At 42.5% G+C, this 24145-nt stretch overlaps 1 protein-coding gene across 1 annotated transcript in view; it reads left to right on the top strand.

The window, feature by feature from the left end:
- The window catches only part of COL1A1 (collagen type I alpha 1 chain), a 41359-nt gene that overhangs the window by 8854 nt on the left and 8360 nt on the right, over positions 1-24145 (top strand). The window contains exons 11-43 of the mRNA XM_044444642.1: positions 180-233; positions 849-902; positions 1007-1051; positions 2192-2245; positions 2393-2437; positions 2744-2797; positions 4058-4156; positions 4265-4309; positions 4398-4496; positions 5257-5310; positions 5404-5511; positions 6778-6831; positions 7938-8036; positions 9220-9273; positions 9378-9476; positions 10219-10272; positions 10865-10918; positions 11030-11083; positions 11545-11598; positions 12716-12760; positions 12872-12970; positions 14067-14174; positions 15510-15617; positions 16701-16754; positions 16883-16936; positions 17816-17923; positions 18019-18072; positions 18870-18923; positions 20169-20330; positions 21120-21227; positions 22860-22967; positions 23580-23633; positions 23743-23850. Coding sequence (XP_044300577.1) covers positions 180-233; positions 849-902; positions 1007-1051; positions 2192-2245; positions 2393-2437; positions 2744-2797; positions 4058-4156; positions 4265-4309; positions 4398-4496; positions 5257-5310; positions 5404-5511; positions 6778-6831; positions 7938-8036; positions 9220-9273; positions 9378-9476; positions 10219-10272; positions 10865-10918; positions 11030-11083; positions 11545-11598; positions 12716-12760; positions 12872-12970; positions 14067-14174; positions 15510-15617; positions 16701-16754; positions 16883-16936; positions 17816-17923; positions 18019-18072; positions 18870-18923; positions 20169-20330; positions 21120-21227; positions 22860-22967; positions 23580-23633; positions 23743-23850 — 2457 coding nt within the window. The remainder of the gene's footprint in view (positions 1-179; positions 234-848; positions 903-1006; positions 1052-2191; positions 2246-2392; positions 2438-2743; positions 2798-4057; positions 4157-4264; positions 4310-4397; positions 4497-5256; positions 5311-5403; positions 5512-6777; positions 6832-7937; positions 8037-9219; positions 9274-9377; positions 9477-10218; positions 10273-10864; positions 10919-11029; positions 11084-11544; positions 11599-12715; positions 12761-12871; positions 12971-14066; positions 14175-15509; positions 15618-16700; positions 16755-16882; positions 16937-17815; positions 17924-18018; positions 18073-18869; positions 18924-20168; positions 20331-21119; positions 21228-22859; positions 22968-23579; positions 23634-23742; positions 23851-24145) is intronic.

The following is a 24145-nucleotide window of genomic DNA, read 5'->3' as shown; positions in this document are numbered from 1 at the left end:
AATCTATCACATTTTAATTTCTTGTGGCTTTTCATTGTTTTCCTGCCCATGAAAAGCAGAGTAACTCATATACCAGGTCTCATGGTCAAGACATCCTACTCACTTGTTTATAGATGGTTAGAAAGAAGAAATATTATTCTGTGTCTCTCTTCTAAATTGCTTTTTTTTTTCCCCTTCAGGGCGCTCGTGGTCTTCCCGGAACTGCTGGTCTGCCAGGCATGAAGGGACACAGAGTAAGTGTGTCCCAGTTGTTCAACATGCAAATAAATCCAGGAATCTTACAATTTTCAGTGTCCCAGGGCTACAGTATGACTTAACAGCATGCTTGCATATCCTCTTGAGCTGTTAGGAATTGCAGCCATCGGAATATACATAGCACTGGTGATTGTCACCAAGGCACCTTCAATGCATAATATCTGGCATTCACTGCTACTGTAAATATGACAATACCCCCAGCATCATGGACAAGTAAACCTTGGCATTAGATCCCTTCTCATTCCATTTTTCTTAGAAGGCAACCCAAGATCAAGCTGACAATGCCGTAAAAAACACCTACCAAAATGTTGTCAATGGAACACTGCAATACTTTGATTTTATATGTTTATATCCTTACTTACCTGTTTCCAAGAAGGTCTCCATCCTGATAGTGACCAGCCCCAGGCCTGCTTAGTTTCAACACATTTGCTAATACCAAACTCATTTTGATGAGTTATATAATATGAAGTTGATAGTTTTGCTAACAGACAATTATATTATGGAACCCATAGACTTTCCTAGACTCTGCTTCTTAGATGTTAATGTTAATGTTCCTTTCTTCTCTGTCCATCCATTCTTTCCATCCATTTTAGGGCTTCAGTGGTCTTGATGGTGCTAAGGGTGATAGCGGTCCAGCTGGCCCTAAGGTGAGTGTACACTATAAGTATATTCCACCTTCAGTGTATGAAGAATTTCATCCTCCCTATTTCAGCAACTGGGCACTGACATCTATTCTCTCTTCTCTTTTAAGGGTGAGCCTGGCAGCCCTGGTGAGAATGGTGCTCCTGGACAAGTTGTGAGTATACACTTTCATCATTCTAGTGTATCTCATCTTGCTTTGATGAGAGCACCTTTTTCATCTTACAGGCTTAGGTTGGGTACCACGTGATTTGTTCCGGTGATGCCACAGAAGTTTCAAGGGAAATTCCACTAAGAGCAGGGAGATTGTACCATAGCTCAGTGGTAGAGTACATATTTTGCCTGCAGAATGTTCCAAAATCAACCCCAGGAGCTGAAGTTAATATCAGGTGATAGGAAAGAGCTCCATCTGAAACCTTAAAGAGCTGCTGACACATTGCTGGGCTAGATGGACCAATGGTTTGACTCAGCATAATGCAGCATCCTACGTTCATGCCTCCTATGGTCACAACTTTCAACCTTTGTGTTCTGAGGATGAATTCAGCTGAACCTTCACCTCTTCCTGTGTTGGCTTTGCTGGGAATCAGTTGGAGCTAAGTTGTATGAAAGTGCCCAGTGCAGTAGGGTTCCTATCACATGTTGTCCAATGGGCACTGGCCATGGTTAATGTACAGAAATCTAAAAAACAAGGAAAATACGTTCAGTTTTAATCCTTTCTTAAATAGGAGAGGGCAGCCTAGAACACCTTGTTATGAAGCACACAAAGGGACAGATCAAGTAACATGAAGTGTTACTTTATGGAAAGCTGCTAGTCTTTGTGTGAGATTTCAGATAACAAGGCTGGGAGCACATCAGAACTGGACCTGAGGGCAAAAGAAACAGAGCAAAGATGTGTTTCTTTCACTTTTTAAAAATGGATTCTACAATGGCCTTTAACTAGCCTTTAGGTATGGTTACAGAAAAATGCAGCACAATAGCCACATGTAGTTAAAAGGAGAAACTGTATCAGAATAGGGGAAAGAGGGGAATTTAATAAACTAGCTTTACGTCAGGGACAGATAGCAGGTATGAGGCAACATGAAGAAACAACCTATTAGCAAACAGACTCTGTTTTAAATCCTTGTAGCTCTCTGGAGCATAAGGGAGTCCCTTGAACTGCAGAGGGATTATATTTTTGGAGGGCAGAGGTAGACACTGAAGAACAGAAAACCTGATGGGAAGGATGGTTGCATAATAATGAGACACTGATCAAAGCTGTTTTCTCCCAAATGACCTTGTTTCTTCCTCTTCTGACTAGGGCCCAAGGGGTCTTCCTGGTGAGAGAGGCCGTCCCGGTCCAGCTGGCCCTGCTGTAAGTACATTTTTCTGTATTGCTGAACTGCTACCAATTTGCAGGGCTTGATGGACTTGCTCCAAGTATGAAGTACCAAGTATTCTTGCATAGCCTGGTGAGAATGTGGCACTAATTCATTGACCTTTCCCTTCTTCTCATCTATAGGGTGCTCGTGGTAATGATGGTAGCCCAGGTCCTGCTGGTCCCCCAGTAAGTATTCCTCTAATATTCTATTTCTCCTAACAGACCTACTATTGTTTGGGTGATTACCCTTTTCTTATGGAGAGGATATACAAAATAGTGGCCATGGGGCAGAAGGAACTGCGGGACAGTTCTTTCTATAATTAACCAACCACGGGTTGGAAGAGTTTACCTCAAGTTCACTTTCCTGGCCATTTCAAAGTAGACACCAAACATCCTGCCTTAGCTGGAGCTGAGTTGACCAAAAGAGTTCTAATTTGGGATACTACGGAAAACTCTAGAATCATCACTTAATGCTGTACTCTTCTTCTTCAGGGTCCCACTGGTCCAGCTGGTCCCCCTGGCTTCCCTGGTGCTGTTGGCCCTAAGGTAAGAACGCCTGACTGCCCTGACATTTGGAAGTAATTGTTTTGTGAGGACCATCTCAGTAACATCAAAATGGTTGAGTTTATCTCTTCCTTTCTTTCTTGAAATAAGAGCTCCATAGTACCATCTCTGCTCTAGAGCTATTGCTTAGCAAACATACTTAATTCGTAGCAATAAATAATTGAGCCATTTTCTTCTTCTATAAGAAAGACCTCAGGCTGTTCCATATTCCTCATAATGATAATCCAGACTTTGAAAAAGCTTCCTCCTCTGACTCTGTGAAGCCGTCTAGCCTGTGTATAATTCCAAGAGGCTCCAATTCTCAATCAGAAACCAAGATGAAGGATCTACAGTTAACATAGTCCTATATAATATTATGTAGAAATTGTGGCTGCTTGGCAGTTTTCCTTCCTGCTTGTGATATTTGAATCCAGGTGAGGGTCCAGGAATATTACTTCCTAGGCCCAGTTGATACTGATTTGAAAAAGAGATCACTGCATGGTTAAATCTTCATCATCATGGTTCAAATGTTATCAGAATCATGTATCAGGGAATTGGAAATGAGCAACAGCCAGTTTTTGTAGCATAAGGATTGGGTCACAGGACTTATGAGTAGGTCCCAAAGAAGTAAAACAACACCTTCAAAGGGCTAAGTAAAGAGTTGCAGTTATTAAATGCTGTCAAGTTGTTTCCAACTTAAGACAAGCCTATGAATGAAAGCCCTCCAAATGTCCTGTCCATGACAACTCCATTCAGCCCTTTCAAGTTCAAGTCTGTGGCTTCCTTTATGGATTCAATTCATCTCATATTTGGTCTTCCCTTTCATCTTCTGCCTTTGACTTTCCCTAATATGATTGTCTTCTCCAGGGAGTTTTGCCTTCTCATGATGAGTCCAAAGTATGGGAGCCTCAGTTTTGTCATTTTTGCTTCTAGGGAAGGCCCTGGCTTGATTTGATCTAGGACCCTCTTGTTTGTCTCTCTGTCAGTCCAGGATATTTGCAAAGTCTTTCTTTAACACCATGTTTCAAATGCATTGATTTTCTTCTAGTCTTCAGACTTCAAAACACTGATGGGGGAGCAGGGAGACAGAGGGTGTATAGGGCCCTAATAAACTAGGCTACAGGCCTTACAGTACTAAACTAGCATACCTGGCAGGGAGAAAGAACTCTAAGGCCTCATGAGGATTAGGTATGGCAAAGATGATGTTGCCACCAGGTCCATGGATAATTACTTACATTTATTGCTCTTTCTCTTGCTGCACAGGGTGAAACTGGTCCCCAAGGTGCTCGTGGTGGTGAAGGCCCACAAGGTGCTCGTGGTGAACCCGGCCCTGCTGGTCCTGCTGGATCTGCTGGTCCTTCTGTAAGTTGCCCTGGCAATTCACTTTTGCTTTTCTTTTACGTTCAGATATGCTTCAGAATTTTCTATAGGCAGCAGTGATAACCCTTGTCTCTTCTTTCTCTGCTTCAGGGAAACCCTGGTGCTGATGGTCAACCTGGTGCCAAAGGTGCAACTGTACGTATCTTCCCAGTACACACACTTTCCTTATCCTTATCAATGCCCTTGTTTACCAGTCATTCACCTGTTCTTTTCTCTCTCCTAGGGTGCTCCTGGTATTGCTGGTGCTCCTGGCTTCCCTGGTGCTCGTGGCCCAGCTGGACCTCAAGGCCCCAGTGGCGCTCCTGGTCCCAAGGGTAACAGTGTAAGTGTCAGCTAAGTCTTCCTCACCTTTCAGCTCATCAGAGCTAGCCATCTGGGCCAAATGTCCAGTAAATCCCATGTCCTTTCGCCACTAGGTCACCATAGGTGGCCCTGTCATAGTACCACTGGTTCAGAAGGCATCTTCTTCTGCATTTTCCATGCTCATATACTTGCCATCTGTGCTTGTTTAGCAGTTACAGTACCTAGATTCTCAGTGTCACCAGCTGGTTCCAAATTTGTACCTGATAGGGGAACATTGCCTTCAGTATTTCGCTAGCTTTGGAAGCATTTCACACTGCTCTGCCAGCCACCATGGCTTTGAAATTCTGAACTCTGAAGTATGGCATAACAGCTAGATCTATGCAGCTGTTGGAACAACTGTATCACAACAATAAGTAGTGGTGTAGAAATAGTTGCTTTGAAGGAAATTGTTCCAAAATTAGCCTGCTAGCAAAACTTCACAGGGTTAAGATTTATATAGCGTCTGAGCCATTGGACACATAGCGTGTGTTCTCAAATCCCTTTCCCAACCCTGCTTCTCACCATCAAACTCTTCTAGACAAGCATTAAGCCAGTTTTCTTCTGACTTCTCACTCCATTTCTCCAGACTGTATGGGTGACAGAAGTTTGATGAAAATAAACTCAGAAAAACGACACAACCTTGTTCTCTTGTACATGAAAAAGAAACCCCACAACTGCACTTCTTGCTCTGAAAAAGATATATGACTCTTGTTTTTTCTGTGTCTTCTTCATATCTATAGGGTGAACCTGGTGCTCCTGGAAACAAAGGAGATGCTGGTGCTAAAGGAGAACCTGTAAGTGTCCATCTCACCTGAATTTGAAACCCTAACCCTATTCTGGTCTTAGGTATTCCTGCTCACCTCCTTCTCCTTCATCTTATTTTGCAGGGCCCCGCTGGTGTCCAAGGCCCACCTGGTCCACATGGTGAGGAAGGCAAGAGAGGATCCCGTGGTGAGCCCGGACCTGCTGGTTTGCCTGGACCTGCTGGTGAACGTGTATGTAGCAATTTCATTTTTTGGTCTCCCCTTACTCGCAGCACCAAGATCAGAATCTTTTAGCACTCATTTAGAGCAAGCCCAATTTGCTCACCAGCCATGTAGCTGTCCAGTATGCCCACTGTGGCTCTTTTGATTAGTTAAGAATTGTTAGGTCGAATTAAAAGTGAAAGCAAAGCAGGCCAGAAAGAAAACATAACAAGCTTTAGTGAGTCGGAGAAGGACTATAGTGCCCCATGCGAAACACTGTTCTGAGTACACTGCGACACTTCAGAAGAAATTATATTTACACTACTGTGTGTTCTTCACTCACTGGTCATGATAGCTATATATCACCTCCAGAAATAGAGGTACTGTTCCTGAGTATCAGTTCTGGAGACCGTAAGTGGGAGGGAACTGCTGCACTCACTCCCTGAGTGTAGGCTTCCCATAGACCCGCCTCTGTGGGACAGAATGCAAGGATGAACCTTTGGTCAAAGCCACTAAGACCCTTATTTCTTTGTGTTCTTCTGAACCAGTGGGAGCTCAGATGGGCACTGTAGTTATTCCCTTTCCTCTGAGAATTCTCCAAATTTGGATCTAGAAATAAGCACCACATTTACCCCTGGTACCCAGCTTGAAATTCCAGGACACCTCGTGAGAACCTCATTCATATAAGGTATATATAATTGAGACCTTTAAGGTCAGAGTTGCCACAGATCGGTCAGGCCACCATTTCTGTTTGAGAATGATCAAAGGTTTGCTGTGAGATCATAGCTTCCCTTACCTCACACATCATGCTCCCTCTCTCCTGAAGGTTTTTTTCCTTTGTCCTTCCCTTGTCATTTGTTGCTTGGTGCTCTGGCTAGAAGCAGTTTGCCTTGTGGAATCTATTCCTGCAGACCAAAGAACACGTCTTTTCAGCACCTGTTCTCCATGTATGGGTTATGTATCCTGGTTTAAGGCAGAGGAAGGGTTGGCAAGTAGATGTTTGCCCCTTCAGCTGCAGGGTGGGTGAACTATTATTCTCTAATTCTTGAAAGAAGAGTATTAACCTGATGGAGGAATTACTTTCATTCATCTAGATAGGTTTTTGCCTTATGTTTAATGGTCTTTTTATCCTCTCTGCCCAATTAGTGATTTTTAAAGGCTGCAATATTTTTTTACCTGTCCACAAGAGAGATGACCCTTGGGTTGACATACTGATGAAAGAGTTCTCTTTGCAGCCCACCTGTTGGCAGTATTGAATATGTGCCATTCACCTGTTCTCTTCTGCCCTATTCACAGGGTGCTCCTGGAAGCCGTGGTTTCCCTGGTGCTGATGGCATTGCTGGTCCCAAGGTGGGTTCTGGTGATTACAGACAGTACTGATATGGTTTCTTCACATGCATACACCACTGGCTAGAGAGGAATTATGAGACTGAATGGTAGAAAATGTTTCTTAGAGGAAAATGGTTACATCAGCCTTGAAGAATGTGTAACAGGTTTCGATAACTATATCAAGGCCAGGACAGGATAAATGGAATGTTCTCTTAGCAGAAGGATGTCCATTGCAATTCCTCATTTTGAATGATATTCAATTTTGAAAAGCATCTTATGGCGTGACATCAATGCCGCTTAACATCTGTTGGGTTGCCAGATGCACTTAATGTTGAGGAGATGACAGGAGTACAGCCATGCTGCATATCTTCTAAGGCAGATGTCTGGCAATCAGAACAGGGCTATTTGTTGCAATGTTGAAAGCAACTATTGAAATATAATCATTACAATAAGCCATCAAAATTGCTGTGAATCTCCCAGAGACTTGGGCAGTATAGAAATGAAATCAACAATAACGGTTAACAACAACATATTTTTAAAAATCCTGAGCCTTAAAATTTAACATTAGCCCCTGAACCCGCCATCTTCTGCTTTCAAGGTGGAGGTAACTTGCCCAAGTTCATACCCTGAGATTTCATAGAAAAACTTTAAACATGCAGGAATGTTTAAAGTTCTGGTGCTCCCTGAATCTCAGACCCTCTTCCAGTTGAACTAGTGGTGATTGCAGTAAACAATGCCGAGTGCTTTTTCATGTTTCACCCCACAGTGGCATTTGTAGCTTTCCTGTTTCTTTTTTTTTTTCTGGGCACATAACTTGCTTGGAAGTTAGTTTCAATCTTTCTTCTCAGCCTTTATCCTTCCTACCACCAATCCAGATATGCTTCACGTTCATAATTCTATCCCCTTCTATTATTCTATTGCTCCTTCCTCACACTGGAACTATCCAAGTTTACTACCAGAGGAGAGAATTAGATCAGTCTCCTTTCCTTGTGCAGCAATTCGTTCTCCGGGAATCTTTGGATTTAACCCTAAAATAGCACAGAAACTTTCTAAATAGGGGAGGGATAAAGCAATGGCAGTGTTTATGTGTTGTATCTAACATCTTCTCATCACTGTTCCTTTTCCAGGGTCCCCCTGGTGAGCGTGGTTCTCCTGGCCCTGCTGGTCCCAAAGGATCTCCTGGTGAAGCTGGACGCGCTGGTGAGCCTGGTCTCCCTGGAGCCAAGGTGAGTGAATGACAGAGCACGAACATGGCCACATGCTTTCATGGTTACCCCTGGAAAACAACAAAAATGTGGCACTTTCTACAGCTACATTCGCATCAGTGCTGCCTTTGGGCCCTAATGTGGAATGACTCTTCCCATGGTCTAATACTAGCTTCATTCATAAAAAGGGACTTTTCTGTATGTGAGGTACTTCACATTCTCTGTCACATGCTGGTAAAGAGCCTTTTATGGGTCCAATTTTACAGACAGGAGAAGGAAGGTGACGAATAAGTAGGGCTGAGTTGAAGGAGGGAGCTTTGTCCTATCAGCTTTTAGTGTCTACATCTGAGTACAGTGGGTGCATATATGGTGAAATCAGTCAGAAGTATTGCCCTCACTCTGAATTGGCTTCATGACATCACTGCTTAATCTTATCTGAATAGCTACATAGCATCATGACATCCTGAATTTCCTATATGATCTTGGATTGGCTGGGATCACTCAAGGCAGAAAAAGCCTTAACAAAAAAAATGGCACAAAAGCCCTAATGAGGAAAAAAACAGTTGCTAGAAATGCCATTAGTATGTAAAAGTAGAAAGTCTTTTTAGGCAAATTTTTAGAAATAGATGACTTGCTCAAAGTCACTAGGAAATCAAGGATTGCTGTGTAATTTGAGTTCAAGACTTAGAAGCCAGAGTCAAATGCTTAACCTGTTGAACTCCAAACACACTCAAAAATATCCCTTGCTCAATAATTTGAACCCAGTATCCCAGTTTCCACTTCAAGGACCAAACTGTTTGTGTAGCCTATGTATCTATTGCCTTTATTTATTACTTTTCCGCTAGGTGCTCAGGGCAACTTTCAGGAAAATGAATTAAAAACATGCACATATCAATTAAAATATGTATCAATACAGAAAGGCTGTAATAAAGCACTACTAAAACTGAAACTAATTTACAAGAAATCAGCACTAGCTATGCTGAGGAGGCTTTTAAAACTGTAAAAGTCTTTCTGTTCTGGATGAAAGAACACCAAGTGCAAGCGTCTTGCAAAACATGCTATGGTGCACCACTCTGATCATGCACTGCTATGCCCTGAGGTGCCAAAGACAGGGTGAGCTGACCTACCCTTCCTCAGTCACACGCTCTCTTTGTTAATCCACCAAATGCTGCTTTCTAACTCTCTTTCATTTCCCCCCACTCAGGGTCTGACTGGTAGCCCTGGTAGCCCTGGCCCCGATGGCAAGACTGGACCTACTGTGAGTAACGGATTTCCCCTCTTTTAATTCTTTCCTTTGCCCAGAAGGGAATTGTTCTTTAAACAAATGAACACCTCTTCATTGGTTCCTTTTCCCCCTAATAGGGCCCTGCTGGTCAAGATGGTCGCCCCGGACCTGCAGGTCCACCTGGTGCAAGAGGTCAAGCTGGTGTGATGGGTTTCCCTGGACCTAAAGGCGCTGCTGTAAGTAACATTTTCTTGAATCTCATGTAAGAGCAGACAAATCTATCAGTTCCACTGTCATCCCCAATATTTGGATCATTTAAATCTCAGGTTCTTTCCCATATATGAGGAAATGTATAAATTTTGGTACATTCTTATCCAAAAAGAACTAAAATTAAACTCTCAGTCACCTCTAGATCACAATGCCCTGGATGAGAAGGATAGAAAAATCTATGTTTCTGCATCCAGTGACATATATAACATATATAAAACCTTCAGAGCCTCCTATTCAACTATTTCCTGTGGTGGCCTTCAAGGCTTCCCCTTTAGCTTTAGATTCTGTGATTCATGATAAGAAATGTCCACAGAATTATCTAATAGTATGGAGAACATAAGCATTCAACTGAACTAGACGACAGATACATTTCTGCTTGGGTGTTGGGTTGTTCTAGAATGTAAACCAGAAAAGGCAGGGTGGAAGGAAAGAAAGAAGAAAGACTCCAGTGCTATAGAGGTGCAGGGCACTGTAGTTTTCCCTATCATGACAACATCCATTTGTGGCCCAAACAAAATCTGCATGCTGCTTGCACATGGGTGCAAATCCAATATGCCTTTGTTATAGATGTGCTGAACTTGCACGAGTGAAGATGGAGCTTGGGGAGTGAAGTCCTACAACTGGGAATATCTTGCTTGTTTGCTTACCATAAAGTTATTGATTCCGCCTCTAAAACAACTTCTTCCCCTCCCTACCCTCCTGTTCTAGGGTGAGCCTGGCAAGCCTGGTGAGAGAGGTGCTCCTGGACCTGTTGGTGCTGTTGTAAGTATTTTATTCACTGCCTTATACTATACACTTGTTCTCTGTCCCAAGTCCAAATCTGAACTTGCATCTGTACAAGGATTTTTAGTCAAACCAAGAAATCATTGGTACTCATTCTGGATTGTCACAGCAAGCCCTTTGGCAGAGAGAAAAAGCTAATCCTGCTATCACAGGATGTTGATTTGACATCAAGAGTGTACCAGGGGCTATACAGAAAATTGAACAAGTTAAAAAAACTGAACTAAAGAGATTGCAGTCCACATAATGCAGAAGACTGAGAGCAGAGGGAAAGGCTAGGGTCAATGTGTTAGAGGGATGTCCTACATGCACAGGGAAGCTCTGGAAAATGCAACGAAAAAGGACAAATGAGAGTGAAGAAGAAGCACACCAAGGGGGTTACTGCATAGATAGTATACATGACAGTGGTACAAAGAAGCAATGCATTAAGGCAATAAATGATCTAGGCATTTAGCAGGAGTGTGAGATATATTGATTTAGAAGAAGCGTTTTTGATCACCAGACCTCTAAAATTGATTCCAGATATTCTTGTCTCTGCCTTTTCCCACCCTCAACCTCTCCTCTTTTCCCCTAGGGTGCTGCTGGTAAAGATGGTGAAACTGGTGCTCAGGGACCCCCTGGCCCAAGTGTAAGTAAAAATTATTTATTGATCACACCTTCTTTACTATTCATGATGATCACAGGACAGCCCTTTTAAAATTCTTCTAATCCTTGATGCTTCCTCTGTTTCCCATCACAGGGCCCTGCTGGAGAAAGAGGTGAACAAGGTCCCGCTGGAGCTCCTGGATTCCAGGTAAGAGGTTTCACAAATAAGGAAGCACAGCCAGAATGCTAATTTAGTGTCAGCCTAACTCCAAATGGAAACCAGGAAACAAAGAAAACAACAGAAATCAGGGGTAGCAATAAACCATAAATTAAGTCTACTGACATATTGTTGCTTAATTTTCCATAATTTCTTTCTTGCTCTAGGTTTTCAAATGAGTTAAATTTCTTTGTGATCTTTCTGCCAAGGAACTGGATAGGGTGGGAGAAGACAGACAAATATATTTTCACTAACCATAGGGATTAGAAAGTTACCTTAAAAATAAGAAAAAGAAAGAAGGCTAGAATGCAGAAACCTTGAGAACAAGTAGCAATGGCTGTGCCAGTACAGCAGTCTTTCAGATGCTCAAACCATAACCTCTTTGACAAGCAGTATTTCAGTTCCAGCTTCCCCCAGTCCTCTGACATCTAACTTTTTTTCACCTCTTATAGGGTCTGCCTGGTCCTGCTGGTGCCCCTGGTGAATCTGGAAAGCCTGGTGAACAGGTAGGTAACACAGCTGTTCATACAGAAGCATGTAAAAGAGATGGCCAGCTCTGCAGATAGCACAGAACCACATTCCCCATTCTTACTCTAGGATGATCAGAGTTGTAGTCCAACACATCTGCAGGGCCCTGGGTTGGGGAAGGCTGGCTCAAAGTCTGATCTCAGCCTGCTGACTCCCCAGAAAAAACTCATTCCCCACATCTACAGTTCTTACATCTGTCTTCCTGATCTGCCTATTTCCTTTTCAAACCATCATTTGTCATATAGCTTAACTTTCCAGGATTCCATATGTCAAGCCTCTTCCCTTTTGCTCCTTCTGCCTTATCATCCGCAATCTGCACACACAATGAAGCCAGGTTCCTCTTTCCCTTTAATAGCTGAACAGATTTAAGCAGGTGCAGGTTTGCTCTTCCCTTCAGGACTAGGTTTTGGCAAGTTTAGGTGGATTTGATTAGGCAAATTCTTCTTCTTTTTCAAATTCTTCATCCATTCCTTATAATTAAGACATTTTACATATGTATCACTGCTTGTATTGTTTGCAGTGTGGGCGAGGCATGGCATGAATTCATAATTGTCCGATTGTTCCAGAGTCCACATCATGCCTCCTTTTCACAGGGAGCTTCGCTTACACTTTCTGTGTAATGCCAAACCTGTGTAATGCAGACTCTTTGTTTGGCCTGCATCAGTGAAGAAAAGTGGACTTTCAGTTGGTTAGTCAGAGCCACCTACAAGAAGGCTTTAGTGGGGTATGCCAGGTTATTTTACAATGGCCAAAGAAACCTCCATATTGCAGGCAACAGCCCTGTGTCACCACGCAACGTATGTTCCTACAAGAAGCTATTTGACAGAGAGAGGTGGTTGAACTCATTAAGCAGAGGATGCTGTAGCAGTAGATTTCCTACTCCACCAGGATTCTGGACTAGATAACCTCTACAGCTCATTCCAGTTCTGTGATTCTATTAGAGAAAAGGAAGACCATGTGAACTAAAACTAGAATTGCTAGATCATAATTTCCACAGTGGAGATAAGTAATGCCTCCTGCCACAGAATAGTGAAGATAACCTGGATTCTTTGTCAAAGACGCCTTAACAAATGCTTTATTTTGTCCTCCTGACAGGGTCCCCCTGGTGATGCTGGTGCTCCCGGCCCCGCTGGTGCAAGAGTAAGTGAAAAGCTTCTTCTCTCCACACTGGGGTCTTCCATGCTCGTTTGCATTTGCTCACCACTGCTTCCTGTGATAGCGTTGTAACTTAGCTCTCTTTATCAATCCTAGGGCGAGAGAGGCTTCCCTGGTGAACGTGGTGTCCAAGGCCCTGCAGGTCCTCCTGGCCCCCGCGGTGCTAATGGTGCTCCTGGTAACGATGGTGCCAAGGTTTGTTAATATGTCATACTATACCAGATAATTATTTCATAGAGAAATATCTGTATTCTCAGGGGCAACCTCTGAGACTTATGGGCCAAGAGGTATTCATTAAAACATCCACAGACCTCCAAATTTGAGAGTTGGGAGAAATACTCCATCCATTCCTAATGTCCACTGATTTAAAATTTAGTGAGAGCAACTGCAGTACTGGGAATCCTATTACAAGCTTGTGTGATTCCATAATACTTTATCTCCATTCACACATCCATACACACTCCTCCCAAGTTAAGACATAAGAACACTGGGAGGAAGCAGGAGTAGGGGGCCATGATGGAGCCGATGTTCTGTAGGAAGACAGTAAAGTTTTGGCATCTAAAACTTTAATTTTGTCCCTCCCTTTCCACTGAGCCTACTTGTGCTCTCCACATGCGGGACGAGATCCCAGGTCCCGTTCCATCTAGGTTCCAAAGAAGAGTCTCCTTAGGGTGCCTACTGTAGATGTCCAGGAATGGTGACGATGCACAGTAACAGTGTGCCATTCATATGCATTATCCCAGAACCTTTATTTGGTTCCTGTTGGATCTTGCTTTGCCTCATCAGCAAGCTGAAGCTGGCAAGCATGGCAAGCTCACCATTCTGCTCCAAACTTAAGCAATGTACTGCAGTATGCTTGTCTGCCTACATACCCACTCCCTCTCTCCAGTACCTAGTGCCTAATTCAGCACACAGGCACTTCTCCCACAGGACTAGGCTTCTGTCCCTGGTTGCTCAACTGGGCCAGCCAAACCTCCTGAAACAAGCTCTGGGGCCTTCCTTTTCCCATTGCAGTGAGAGCCACATTTCACTCAAAACTGAGATGTTCGGAATTCTGTATCAACTTTACTATTACCAGCCTGAAGCCCCTAAATTGCTGCCTACCTAGGCACCACACAGAGTATTAGACTGAGCATCAGAAAAGTTAAATCATGTGCAATTAGTATGTGAGAGCATATGAGTGTGTGAAAGAAAGAAAAAGTCCAGAAGGGATCAGGAGGCTTCTGTACTAAGGTCAATACCTTAACACTCTTTCTGATCTTTGTCCCCTTGTTTCCTTGTGCCTTTCTAGGGTGATGCTGGTGCTCCTGGCACTCCTGGAAATCAAGGTCCTCCTGGCCTCCAGGGTATGCCTGGCGAACGTGGTGCTGCTGGTCTGCCCGGTGCCAAGGGAGACAGAGTAAGAATCTGGTTCTTGAAAATAAAATCTATCCAAATGGCAGTCACTTGCTCCTTCTCTCTACCTCTGAATGCTTTTCAACTAAGAACAACCATTTTTATGAACCACATGACTATTCATATTCATTCATATTCAAGATTCATAGTCTGAATCAGCTGCAACATATGAGGATTAATGGTGGGCAGAATGAGGTCCTCATCTTGAGACCTTGGTAAAGAATGGGGTAGAAATGTTTTTAATTAATAATGAATGAATAATTTAAAATGAAGGAGATTTAAAAACAGGAGAAAAGGTGGTTAGCCCACAGAAGAAGTCAGAACTCAGCTAAGAATTCATGGTGATGCAAAATAATGCTGGTGAATGCATATCATTCACGGCAAAGTACCCTTTCTCAGGGTCATTTTTTGTTTATAGAGAAAGCAAAAGGGGAAAGCCCCTATGAAAGTAAAAAAGAAGGCTCACAGCAGCTCTGTGTCTCTGGCTAGTTAAGTGGGGCCAGACAATCCTTCAGGAGCCTTCTGACACCTTCCCCCATCTTTCCCCTGATTCTGAACACACCCTATCAATTGGAGAGAAAGCTTGTTGGTGGAGAACAGCTGAAATTGCTTTCTGCTTTTGGTCCATCTAGATCAGAGCTGTTTGCACCACAGTTGGGGCCTGTGCCCCCTCTCCACAATGTTGTTTAATTCCTTCACCCATCACTCCAAACTGCTGCCACTCTGGTTGGAACTGATGGGAGCTGGAGTCTGATAACATCTGGAAGTCCATATCCCTGGTCTACATCAACTGGTAAAAGTTCTTCAGTATGTCAGCCTCTCCCAGACCCAGGCCCTGGGATCTATTTAGTAGAGATGCTGGAAGTCACACCTAGGGCCTCCTGCGTACAAAGTATCTAAATTATGATTAAGCAGAATTATAAGGGCAAGGAGGAACTGGAAGATTATATTAAATTCAGTGAACTAGTATATACAGATCTCCCCTCCTTATAATACCCAGTGACCAGCCCAGCATCGAGTAATTCTTCTCTTCTGCAAAGCCAGAGCAAGAGGTTCATTTACAGGCTTTTTTTCTGAGTTGGCCTAACAGTTTGCAATATGAAGGGTAACCCTTGAAGTAGTATTCAGCCTTTCATTTACAGCCACTGGGAAACCCTTGAGAAAAAAATTATTCATTCTTCCAAACTGCTTTGACATCCTGATATGAATTTTGCATGTAACTTAACTTATGACAAGGCTTCACATTTCAGACATGTATTATCATCAGCAGAGTCCTTCATCCCAGTGCTTGCTGTTCTCTTCAGGACTTCATGTCTGCTCCATCTTCCTTCCTCCCTAGGGTGACCCAGGTCCCAAAGGTGCTGATGGTTCTCCTGGCAAGGATGGCGCCAGAGGACTGACTGGACCCATTGGCCCACCTGGACCCGCTGGTGCTCCTGGTGACAAAGTAAGTGTTTCATTAACTATTATGCTCCTTTCTAGAAAAGATCTTGTGGCCATTACTTGTCAGGGCTCAAGAAAAGTAATTCCATTTCAAGTGCACATTTCTTGGCACTTTAATAGATTTCTGAATGAGCTGAAAACTCTGTTCATTCTTCAATTCTGCTGTTTTGTAAAGTGTAAGGAAGATCTCCATGATGAGGCACAGTTGCCATTGGGAGATGAAACGTCCTTTTCAGTCCTCAACTCAGCATGGGTCATGGTTAGGTAGGGTTGCAATGGGTCAGTCTATCCCTTCTTACTAGTCAGTGCAGTGTACCATCCCAAATGCTGATTTTGAGAACAGGGCAGCAACTGGGTACAGCTCCTTTTCCACCCAAGGAATTTTAAGGCATGAGAATGTGAAGACCATCTACCTGTATTGAACTCTGACTCCTTGTGAGGGGCAGTAGTTGACCAGTTGGGCTTTTTCAGACCATGATCATTTGCTGGGCTCATTCCTGGCTTCACCTGAGCCCTTCAGGCTTGAAGAGCTGAGCTTAACTTGAGGGGAGGGGAAAACATGAGACGAGTACCTGAGTTTGGCTTTTCCCAGCCATATACACAAAATCCAGAACTGATTTGATATAAGTCCATTTTTGAAATCAAAGTGCTAGCTGGCAACTAGATTTAGTTTGCTGAATGAATTGGAAGGCTCCAGGAATTTGTATGGTCCACATTTTAAAATCAGCTACACCTCTGTAGTTTCCCTTTGGATTTAGCACTTTTCTGAATTTTGCAATGCTGTTTTGTTCTTGAGCTCAATAGATCTGTGGTCAGATATGAATGTCACTTGTCCATGTTTTTTGAACTGACATATCAAATTTATCCATCAATAGAAAAAGAAACTTTTGTGAGCCCCACCAAATCTATCCAAGCAGAGATGCAGTCATTTTTTTAAAACTTTCTTTGCTTAGCACCTAATTAATCTCTAGGACGGTGCTGCTCCATCCTATATTTTGGCACTTTGTCTTACTTGTGTAACAGGATATTCCATGATGATTTCTAGTTCAGCAGCACTTAACTTGGTCTCTTGTCCTTCCTCCCCTAGGGTGAAGCTGGCCCCGCTGGCCCCGCTGGTCCCACTGGTGCTCGTGGTGCTCCTGTAAGTACTCCTTCTTGTGAAATTCCTCCATCTCAGACCTCTCTCTCTCTCTCTCCCTCCTTTCTTCTTTATCCTACCTTCCTTATTCCCATCACTGATCAAGTATGTTTCTTGCTTTTCGTTCCCAGGGAGATCGTGGTGAACCTGGCCCTGCAGGACCTGCGGGATTTGCTGGCCCCCCTGTTAGTATGATTCCAAACTCTTGTGCTGCATCATATGGTCAGGCTTGATGCACATTCTGTGCTTGGGGCGTGGGGGGGGGGTGAGCCGTGCTCTGTGGAAATTGCAGGATGGAAGTAACACAGGGAACAGACAGAAACGGAAAAATAGAACAGAAACTGCTACCAGAAACAGTAAAAGCACATTAACAGGTGAACTCTGGTAGAGGAAAATGGAATGCTTCAAGTTATTGAAATTGGTCAGATACATGTAACAAACAAAATGCCAATTTCTGAGCATTTTCAGTTCTTACTCCTTAACTACTACAGCAGTCAGGTAGGCACGAAACTGTATATTGCCGGGGTGACAAAATTGCCTTTTGCAGTGCTTCTTTAAGATGACTCAGGATTACATACTAGTCACAGTTTCTTCAGTACTTCTGGGTCTGGCAAAGACACAAGTCTCATTTTATTTGACTTCCCAACAAACTTTTAAGGTTGAGTAAGCTGTGAGAAATGCAAAGATTGACCCTAAAGACATTCTGTGAGCTCACATCTGAAATTTTAGGGATTTCACCCTGGCTCTCCATGCCCAGAAGTTTGTCCACTGAACCACAAAAGACTGATTCCACCATAATAGCAATGGAGAGGTAAATCAGGAACTGAATCTCCTAGAACTGATCAAGTTACCACCTCCTTTCCAGACTGAGCAAACTAGCTTCTGATTCCGCATGCCCATGTTTGGATGACACAGGAGTGGAAGTTAAGGCAGACTGCTGGAAGTCATATGGTCTTCAAGGAGATAGTTTAGTTTGATATGCTTGAATGAGTACATATCATATAACTAAGATACCATTTCCATCCCATTGTTTCTCACCAGCTGTTCTTTTCTTACCTCCTTAGGGTGCGGATGGACAACCTGGTGCTAAAGGTGAAACTGGTGATGCTGGTGCTAAAGGTGATCCTGGTCCTCCTGGTCCTGCTGGAGCCACTGGACCCCCTGGACCTGCTGTAAGTGACTCCTCATTGTTTCTCAATCTCTTCTGGGAAGCTTTAACCTTCTATCGACCTTTGGCGTAATGCTCCTGTCTTTCCACCTATTGCAGGGCCCTATTGGTGCTCCCGGAGCCAAAGGTGCTCGTGGAAGTGCTGGACCCCCTGTGAGTATCTGCTTCTGAACTACTGAACTGGATGCAAGTTAAAAGATGAGGCTAGAGATGCATCAAATCATCATTCACATCCACCAAAATTTTGTATCTCAAGAACATCACTCTACTTCTTCCTAGTTCATTAAAAAATAGATTATGGATGAGGAAAGTAATTGAACTAGTAATCTAACAAATATAAAATATAGAAAGGATGCAACTTTTGCTCAAGGAGATTACAATGTATTTTAGATAGACAAGATAGGCTTCTTTAACACCTCTTCCAAAATAGTTTATATCTAAAAGGGATTGGGTACTTTACAGTAAAGGTCTCTGCATATGCCCAGAGGCAATCATTAGCCAGCGTAATTCAAGTAATGCATGATATAGAAAGAATCACATTCCAGAACTTGATGCCAGCAACTCTTCCCTGAAATTCAGTACTACTGTAGTTTCACTAGCTTAAGAACAAATGTAGATTACCTATATGAAAAAGCCTAGCCACATTTGATAGAGATATGAGGCTCCACAGAAAGGTGTTATATTTATGGCTTTCTCCAAACAAATTGTACTCCATATTTCTGAATCTCTCTGTGCAAGAGAAATAGTGATGTTTTGGCAAGATGCCAGACAGGTTGAGAAAGCATTTTTCTGTTGCAATAATCTTGGTATTGCAAATAGGTTTCTGTATCGAGACTAAGACAACCCTCAAATTAAGACAAAATCCACTTGACTCACTGTGGGATCAACACACACACAAGTACAGTTTTGTGGGAGCTATTGATAATGGAATCTTCTAATTATTTTGATAGGGTGCTACTGGATTCCCTGGAGCTGCTGGAAGAGTTGGACCCCCTGGCCCATCTGTGAGTACCCTCCTCCTGTGAATGCACCTTTTGGTATAGTTGGCAGCTCTCTGGAAAACTACTATACAATTCCCAGTTGGCTGACAGCATGAAAATACTCAGTAAAAGATTCCTAAAAGATCCAATGAAGATGTATGTTTTCTTCTTCAGCAGAGAAAAAGAAAATTGGTAGCCATTAACAGGGGAAAAAACAGATATGAGAATAGTGCAGAAGCCATTCAAATCTGAATATGTAGTGAGTTGGATCCAGACTTGTACTTGGGTCCCACTGAAATTAGTTGGATGAATAAATAACTCAACTAGAGTACTAAATGCATCTAGCTTAGTGATATCCAACTTCATGTTTTTTGTTTGAATTAAAAGCTTCAAAAAGCTTTCTATTTTGAAGTGAATTTTACATGCATTTTTACTGCAAATCCAGTGTTTCAAATTTCAGCCAATATAAAATAAACTTTAGACACAGGATAAAATGTTGGACTTTATGTGTTAGGGTGCACCATTTGAAACATTTGTGATGTGTTTTAAGTAGCATCATTAAAGCTTGAGTTTAAATTGAATTTAAAAATTGAGTTTACATTTAATTTAAAATATTTCAAATTTTTAAATTCATATGTTCCACATGATGAGCATTCACTGAATCATCAGTTTGGTGGGCATTGAACTACAGCTCTGTACAAGAGAGAGGCAGGATAGACAGAAACTATTTGGGCATACTGAATACTATTGACTTAATAGTCATTTTTTCTTCCTGAGAAATTCTAAGATTTGTAGGTAGCAAGATGAGGTTCAAGATTTTTAAGAGATCAGCAACTTGCAATCCCAGGATGCATCAGGGAAAATCATGACAGATACAATTATCTGTTCATTGTCACATCAATGTACCTTATTTGGAACTGTCCATAAAGCCACCAGGAAGATTAGTTTAAACTGTGGTGGTCCATCTATTCCTAACATTTAGGAACACATAACTAAAATAAACAAGCCCGGCTTTGAATGCCTTTCTTCCACCTGGTGCCCTACATACATGCTGGACTACAACTCCCAATACCCCCAGCCAGCACTGGAAGCCAGGCTGGGAAAATTCTTCTCATTTCTTGAGTGATCACACCCACCCTGAACATGATCACAACCCATCCAGGGGTCCTTCCCCTAGGAAGCTCCACTGGGATGGCATTCCATGCAACTTAGCCTCTTGGCTGTAGCTGCGAGAGTTACTGAGTTGCCTTTTCTCTTCTTTCCCTAAAGGGTAACATCGGACTTCCCGGCCCACCAGGCCCTGTTGGAAAGGAAGGTTCCAAAGGACCCCGTGGTGAGACTGGACCAGCTGGCCGCCCCGGTGAAGCTGGACCTGCTGGCCCACCTGGACCTCCTGGTGAGAAGGGATCTCCCGGTTCTGATGGACCTGCTGTAAGTAAATGCCACATGCTTCTCTTTAGTGTATTAACTAGAGCCAAGCTTGGCATCTTCTCCATGGAAGTCTCATTTTCACATGAGCTCCAGACAAGCAATCACACATTTAATGCTAATAATTCTTCTCGCTTAAGTTGATTTTAAAATGTCCAACTTCCTGGTGTTGATGCCTCATCACCCAGCTCTGCAAATCTCTGTAACTGCATGTCTTCATGGAAAAGTATGCATCCACTGGAATATTCAAATTAAATAGCTACATTTTTAGTGTCTATGACTAAAATTAAAAATGGTGGTTTCCTACTTTACATGCTACATGAACCATGTTCACTAGCTTGCTTGAAAGGTTAGGAATAAAAATTATGAAAAAAGAAGTCTTACATAGACAGTCACATATTATCCCTTTCAAAGGACTCTTATCTGAAGAAAAATTCCATAGCCAACCTGTCAAAGGACAACGGGATGTTAACTGCTTTTAGGCACAGCACGGATTATTTTTTTAAAATTAGAAGTACCGAGATTGCTCACAATGTAAAAAGGAGTCAGGATGTTCACCATGCTCCTTCAGGCAAGCCATCTGGATTCTTGTCTCCCAGACTGCTCTGGTTCACAGAAATACCAGTCTACCCCTTGCTGGTGTTCCATAGTTGCTGCTCATGCCTTGCTCCTCAGCAACAATCTTTCCATGGAATACCATATTATTAATGCAGATGAAATTTGTCCCTCCAACCAAAGCAGTTCTTTGTTGACGTCTCACTCATTCGTGTTTCTTCTCTCTTGCTTCTATAGGGTGCCCCTGGTACTCCTGGCCCACAAGGTATTGCTGGACAACGTGGTGTAGTTGGTCTTCCTGGACAAAGAGGCGAGAGAGGTTTCCCTGGTCTTCCCGGACCATCTGTGAGTATTTCCTTTGTGTTCTTCTACTACGTCTAATAAAATAGGATACAGATTTGTCCTGAGCTTTGCGGGGCAGATGTTGGTCTTCAGGGCAAGGGAACAGCAGAGAGATTTTCTTGGGGGCAGGAGTATGTCTCTTAAGTGGACTTAGCCATTCATGGGGATGCAGAGTCTAAAATGAAACTGTCATCAGTTTCTGATCACACAACATGAACGCTGTACTTGGGATAAGAGGCCAAAAGAACTTGAGAAAATATGGCAAAATCTGATTCTCAGTTTCAGTGATACTTCCTCAGGTTTTGTCTCTCCCACCTCTTGTGCTAAACATATGCATATGGAAGTGTGTATTTATATCAGTGGTACATTTCCAGGGGAGAGGCATTAAGATTGTAGTTCACATTCCAAAGAAAGGCTTCTTCCCAAACAAAGATTACTTTTGCTTCCTTTTGGTGGTCATTTTTTTTACTACTATACTGTAGGCTGAAAGTCATGTCAAGAACCATGAAAAACGTAGTTTACAATCCAGCCTATAAATGCTTAAAAGTCAACACATTTCTCATCATCTCTAGGGAAGCTTGTTGTTCACCTTAAACACAGGCCCAGAGATAGGATCTCCCAAAATATAAACGTTGCATTCATCTGCTCACATTTTAAACTGAGCAACTTTGCTAGGCCTTTGAAATAGATTCAACAGATGTTCTGTGTTTTAAGGGCTGGTCTTTTCTTTGAGGAGCCCTGCATGCTTAGAAATGGCAGCTCACAGTTTCCTGGAATTCTCTTTTAAATAAATTATCCACAGCTCCATGAAACAAAATATTCCACAGCAGCATGAATTACTAGAGCTGAAACAAATTCCAGAAGAAAAGTTCTCACATGGATTCTCCTGGCTCAAATTTGCATGCAACGTCCTGAACATATATTCTCCTAGTTATAAGGTTTTTCCATTATATATGCAGTTGGACTTAGAATTGGGTGAGAAGAAAAAAATTGTTTTAGCAAAACAGGTTTTGGCAGCAGAAAGAGGATGTGTTAAGAATTAGTTTTCAAAAGTGAAACAAATTCAGCTTGTGAATTTATAATCTATAAATCAAATGATAAACTTTGCACATTTTTTCATAAATACTAGAGAGAACAGTGCTCTAAACCTTACAGAACAAATGATAATGCCATAGAAATCTGTAAAACACATCCATGTCTTACTAACACTCTATAGAACAAATGTTTCCCCAGTGATTCGTTAGGAGAATTATACATCAAATGAATATAAAATTCCATGGAAACTATACCCCCAACTCCTCTTCTCTACCCCAGGACCTTCCTTAGTATCAGGACAACTGAGGTAGCTGCCTAAGTCAGCTGATTTTGGATATTGGGAAAGGGCAGAAAGCTGTTAGCTATTTAATTTAGCATTACTGTATTTTGACTACCAGTGTAAGAAAAGATACTTGCAGGATTCTCTGTCTCAGGTGTCTAAATAATTTGTTTGACCATGGGTACTGTGTATCTTTACTAAGGTGGATTCAGATATTATTTTCCTCCTCTTTTCACTCTCTTTCCACTCTTCTCAGTTAATTCTTTCTTCATTGCTTGCTCTCTCTGTGTTTTTGTTATAACTGTGAATGATTTCCATAGGGCGAGCCTGGCAAACAAGGTCCATCTGGTTCTCCTGGTGAACGTGGTCCTCCTGGTCCAATGGGACCACCTGGCTTGGCTGGACCCCCTGGTGAAGCTGGACGTGAGGCAAGTTTTCATATTTCTACAAAACTCAATGCTCCTAAATCCATCTATTATTCTCTTTCCTCTGTGGAACCCCAGCTCTGTTACCATTAACTATAACATAGGGTCCAAACCAAACTGTACAAATAGGAGTAAGACCATAACTCATTGGTATAAAACACACTCAGCGCACTGGATGTTTCAGGTTTAAGTTAAAAGTATCTTAGTTGCAGGGCCAGGAAAGATCTTGGGCTGAAGCCTTTGAGGTCAAAGCCAATCAAAGTCAACAATACTAGGTTAATGGATTAATGGTATCTTCAGAAAGGGACCATAAAGTGTGTTGGCACATGGTTTGCTTGTAGAAGGCCCCCTTGGCATCTTCAGTAAGCCTGAGAAAGATCTAGGAGAGATGCAGAGCTAGAGAAAACAAAAGTTTGAATCAATCTAAGGCCACTTCCTAAGTTTATTGAGCAATTTCTTCTTGCTGAGTAAATATATGTGATTGGATTAATATATCTCGGGCAGGGAACTGAGAATGCTTAGTACAGTGTAGGTATCCCTTGCTTCCTAGAAATTCATTAACAATTTCTATGATCTCACTTTCTTTTTCTCCTGCTTTCTCTTCTCGGTTCATAGGGTGCTCCTGGTGCCGAGGGTGCTCCTGGACGTGATGGTGCTGCTGGTCCTAAGGTGAGTTATATATGGACAAGATAGTTGTATTTGGATAACTTCAACATGAAAGGATGGCCCTGCACTGATTCTGATCATTGATCCTCTCTTCTTTTCCTTTCCTAAATAGGGTGATCGTGGTGAGACTGGCCCAGCTGGTCCTCCTGGTGCTCCTGGTGCCCCCGGTGCCCCTGGCCCTGTTGGCCCTGCTGGCAAGAATGGAGACCGTGGTGAGACTGTAAGTGGCACTTTCTTTAATTTTCTATCACATGAAATATATGGCCAAAAAGGAGCCCTTTTTGGAATCCCCATTCCTTCCTCTTCCAAACGGTACTGAGCCACATGCAACTCCAAGTCAATTAACTAGAATAGCTGTCAGCCTAGCATACTATTACCACACTTAGCTTCAGTGTTTCACAATTGCTAAAGACAAATATGAAAGATTATACCTCTAATGGAATTAAGTTGCAACATACACCACTTCTGGTTCTCTGCTCACATTACTTTTCATTCTGCACTAATGCATTTAGAAT

The sequence above is a fragment of the Varanus komodoensis genome, unplaced genomic scaffold (assembly GCF_004798865.1).
Source record: "Varanus komodoensis strain SLA01 unplaced genomic scaffold, ASM479886v1 scaffold45, whole genome shotgun sequence".
NCBI lineage: Eukaryota > Metazoa > Chordata > Lepidosauria > Squamata > Varanidae > Varanus > Varanus komodoensis.
The sequence above is the reverse complement of the archived record's forward strand: the minus strand, read 5'-3'. Positions and strand labels throughout refer to the sequence as shown.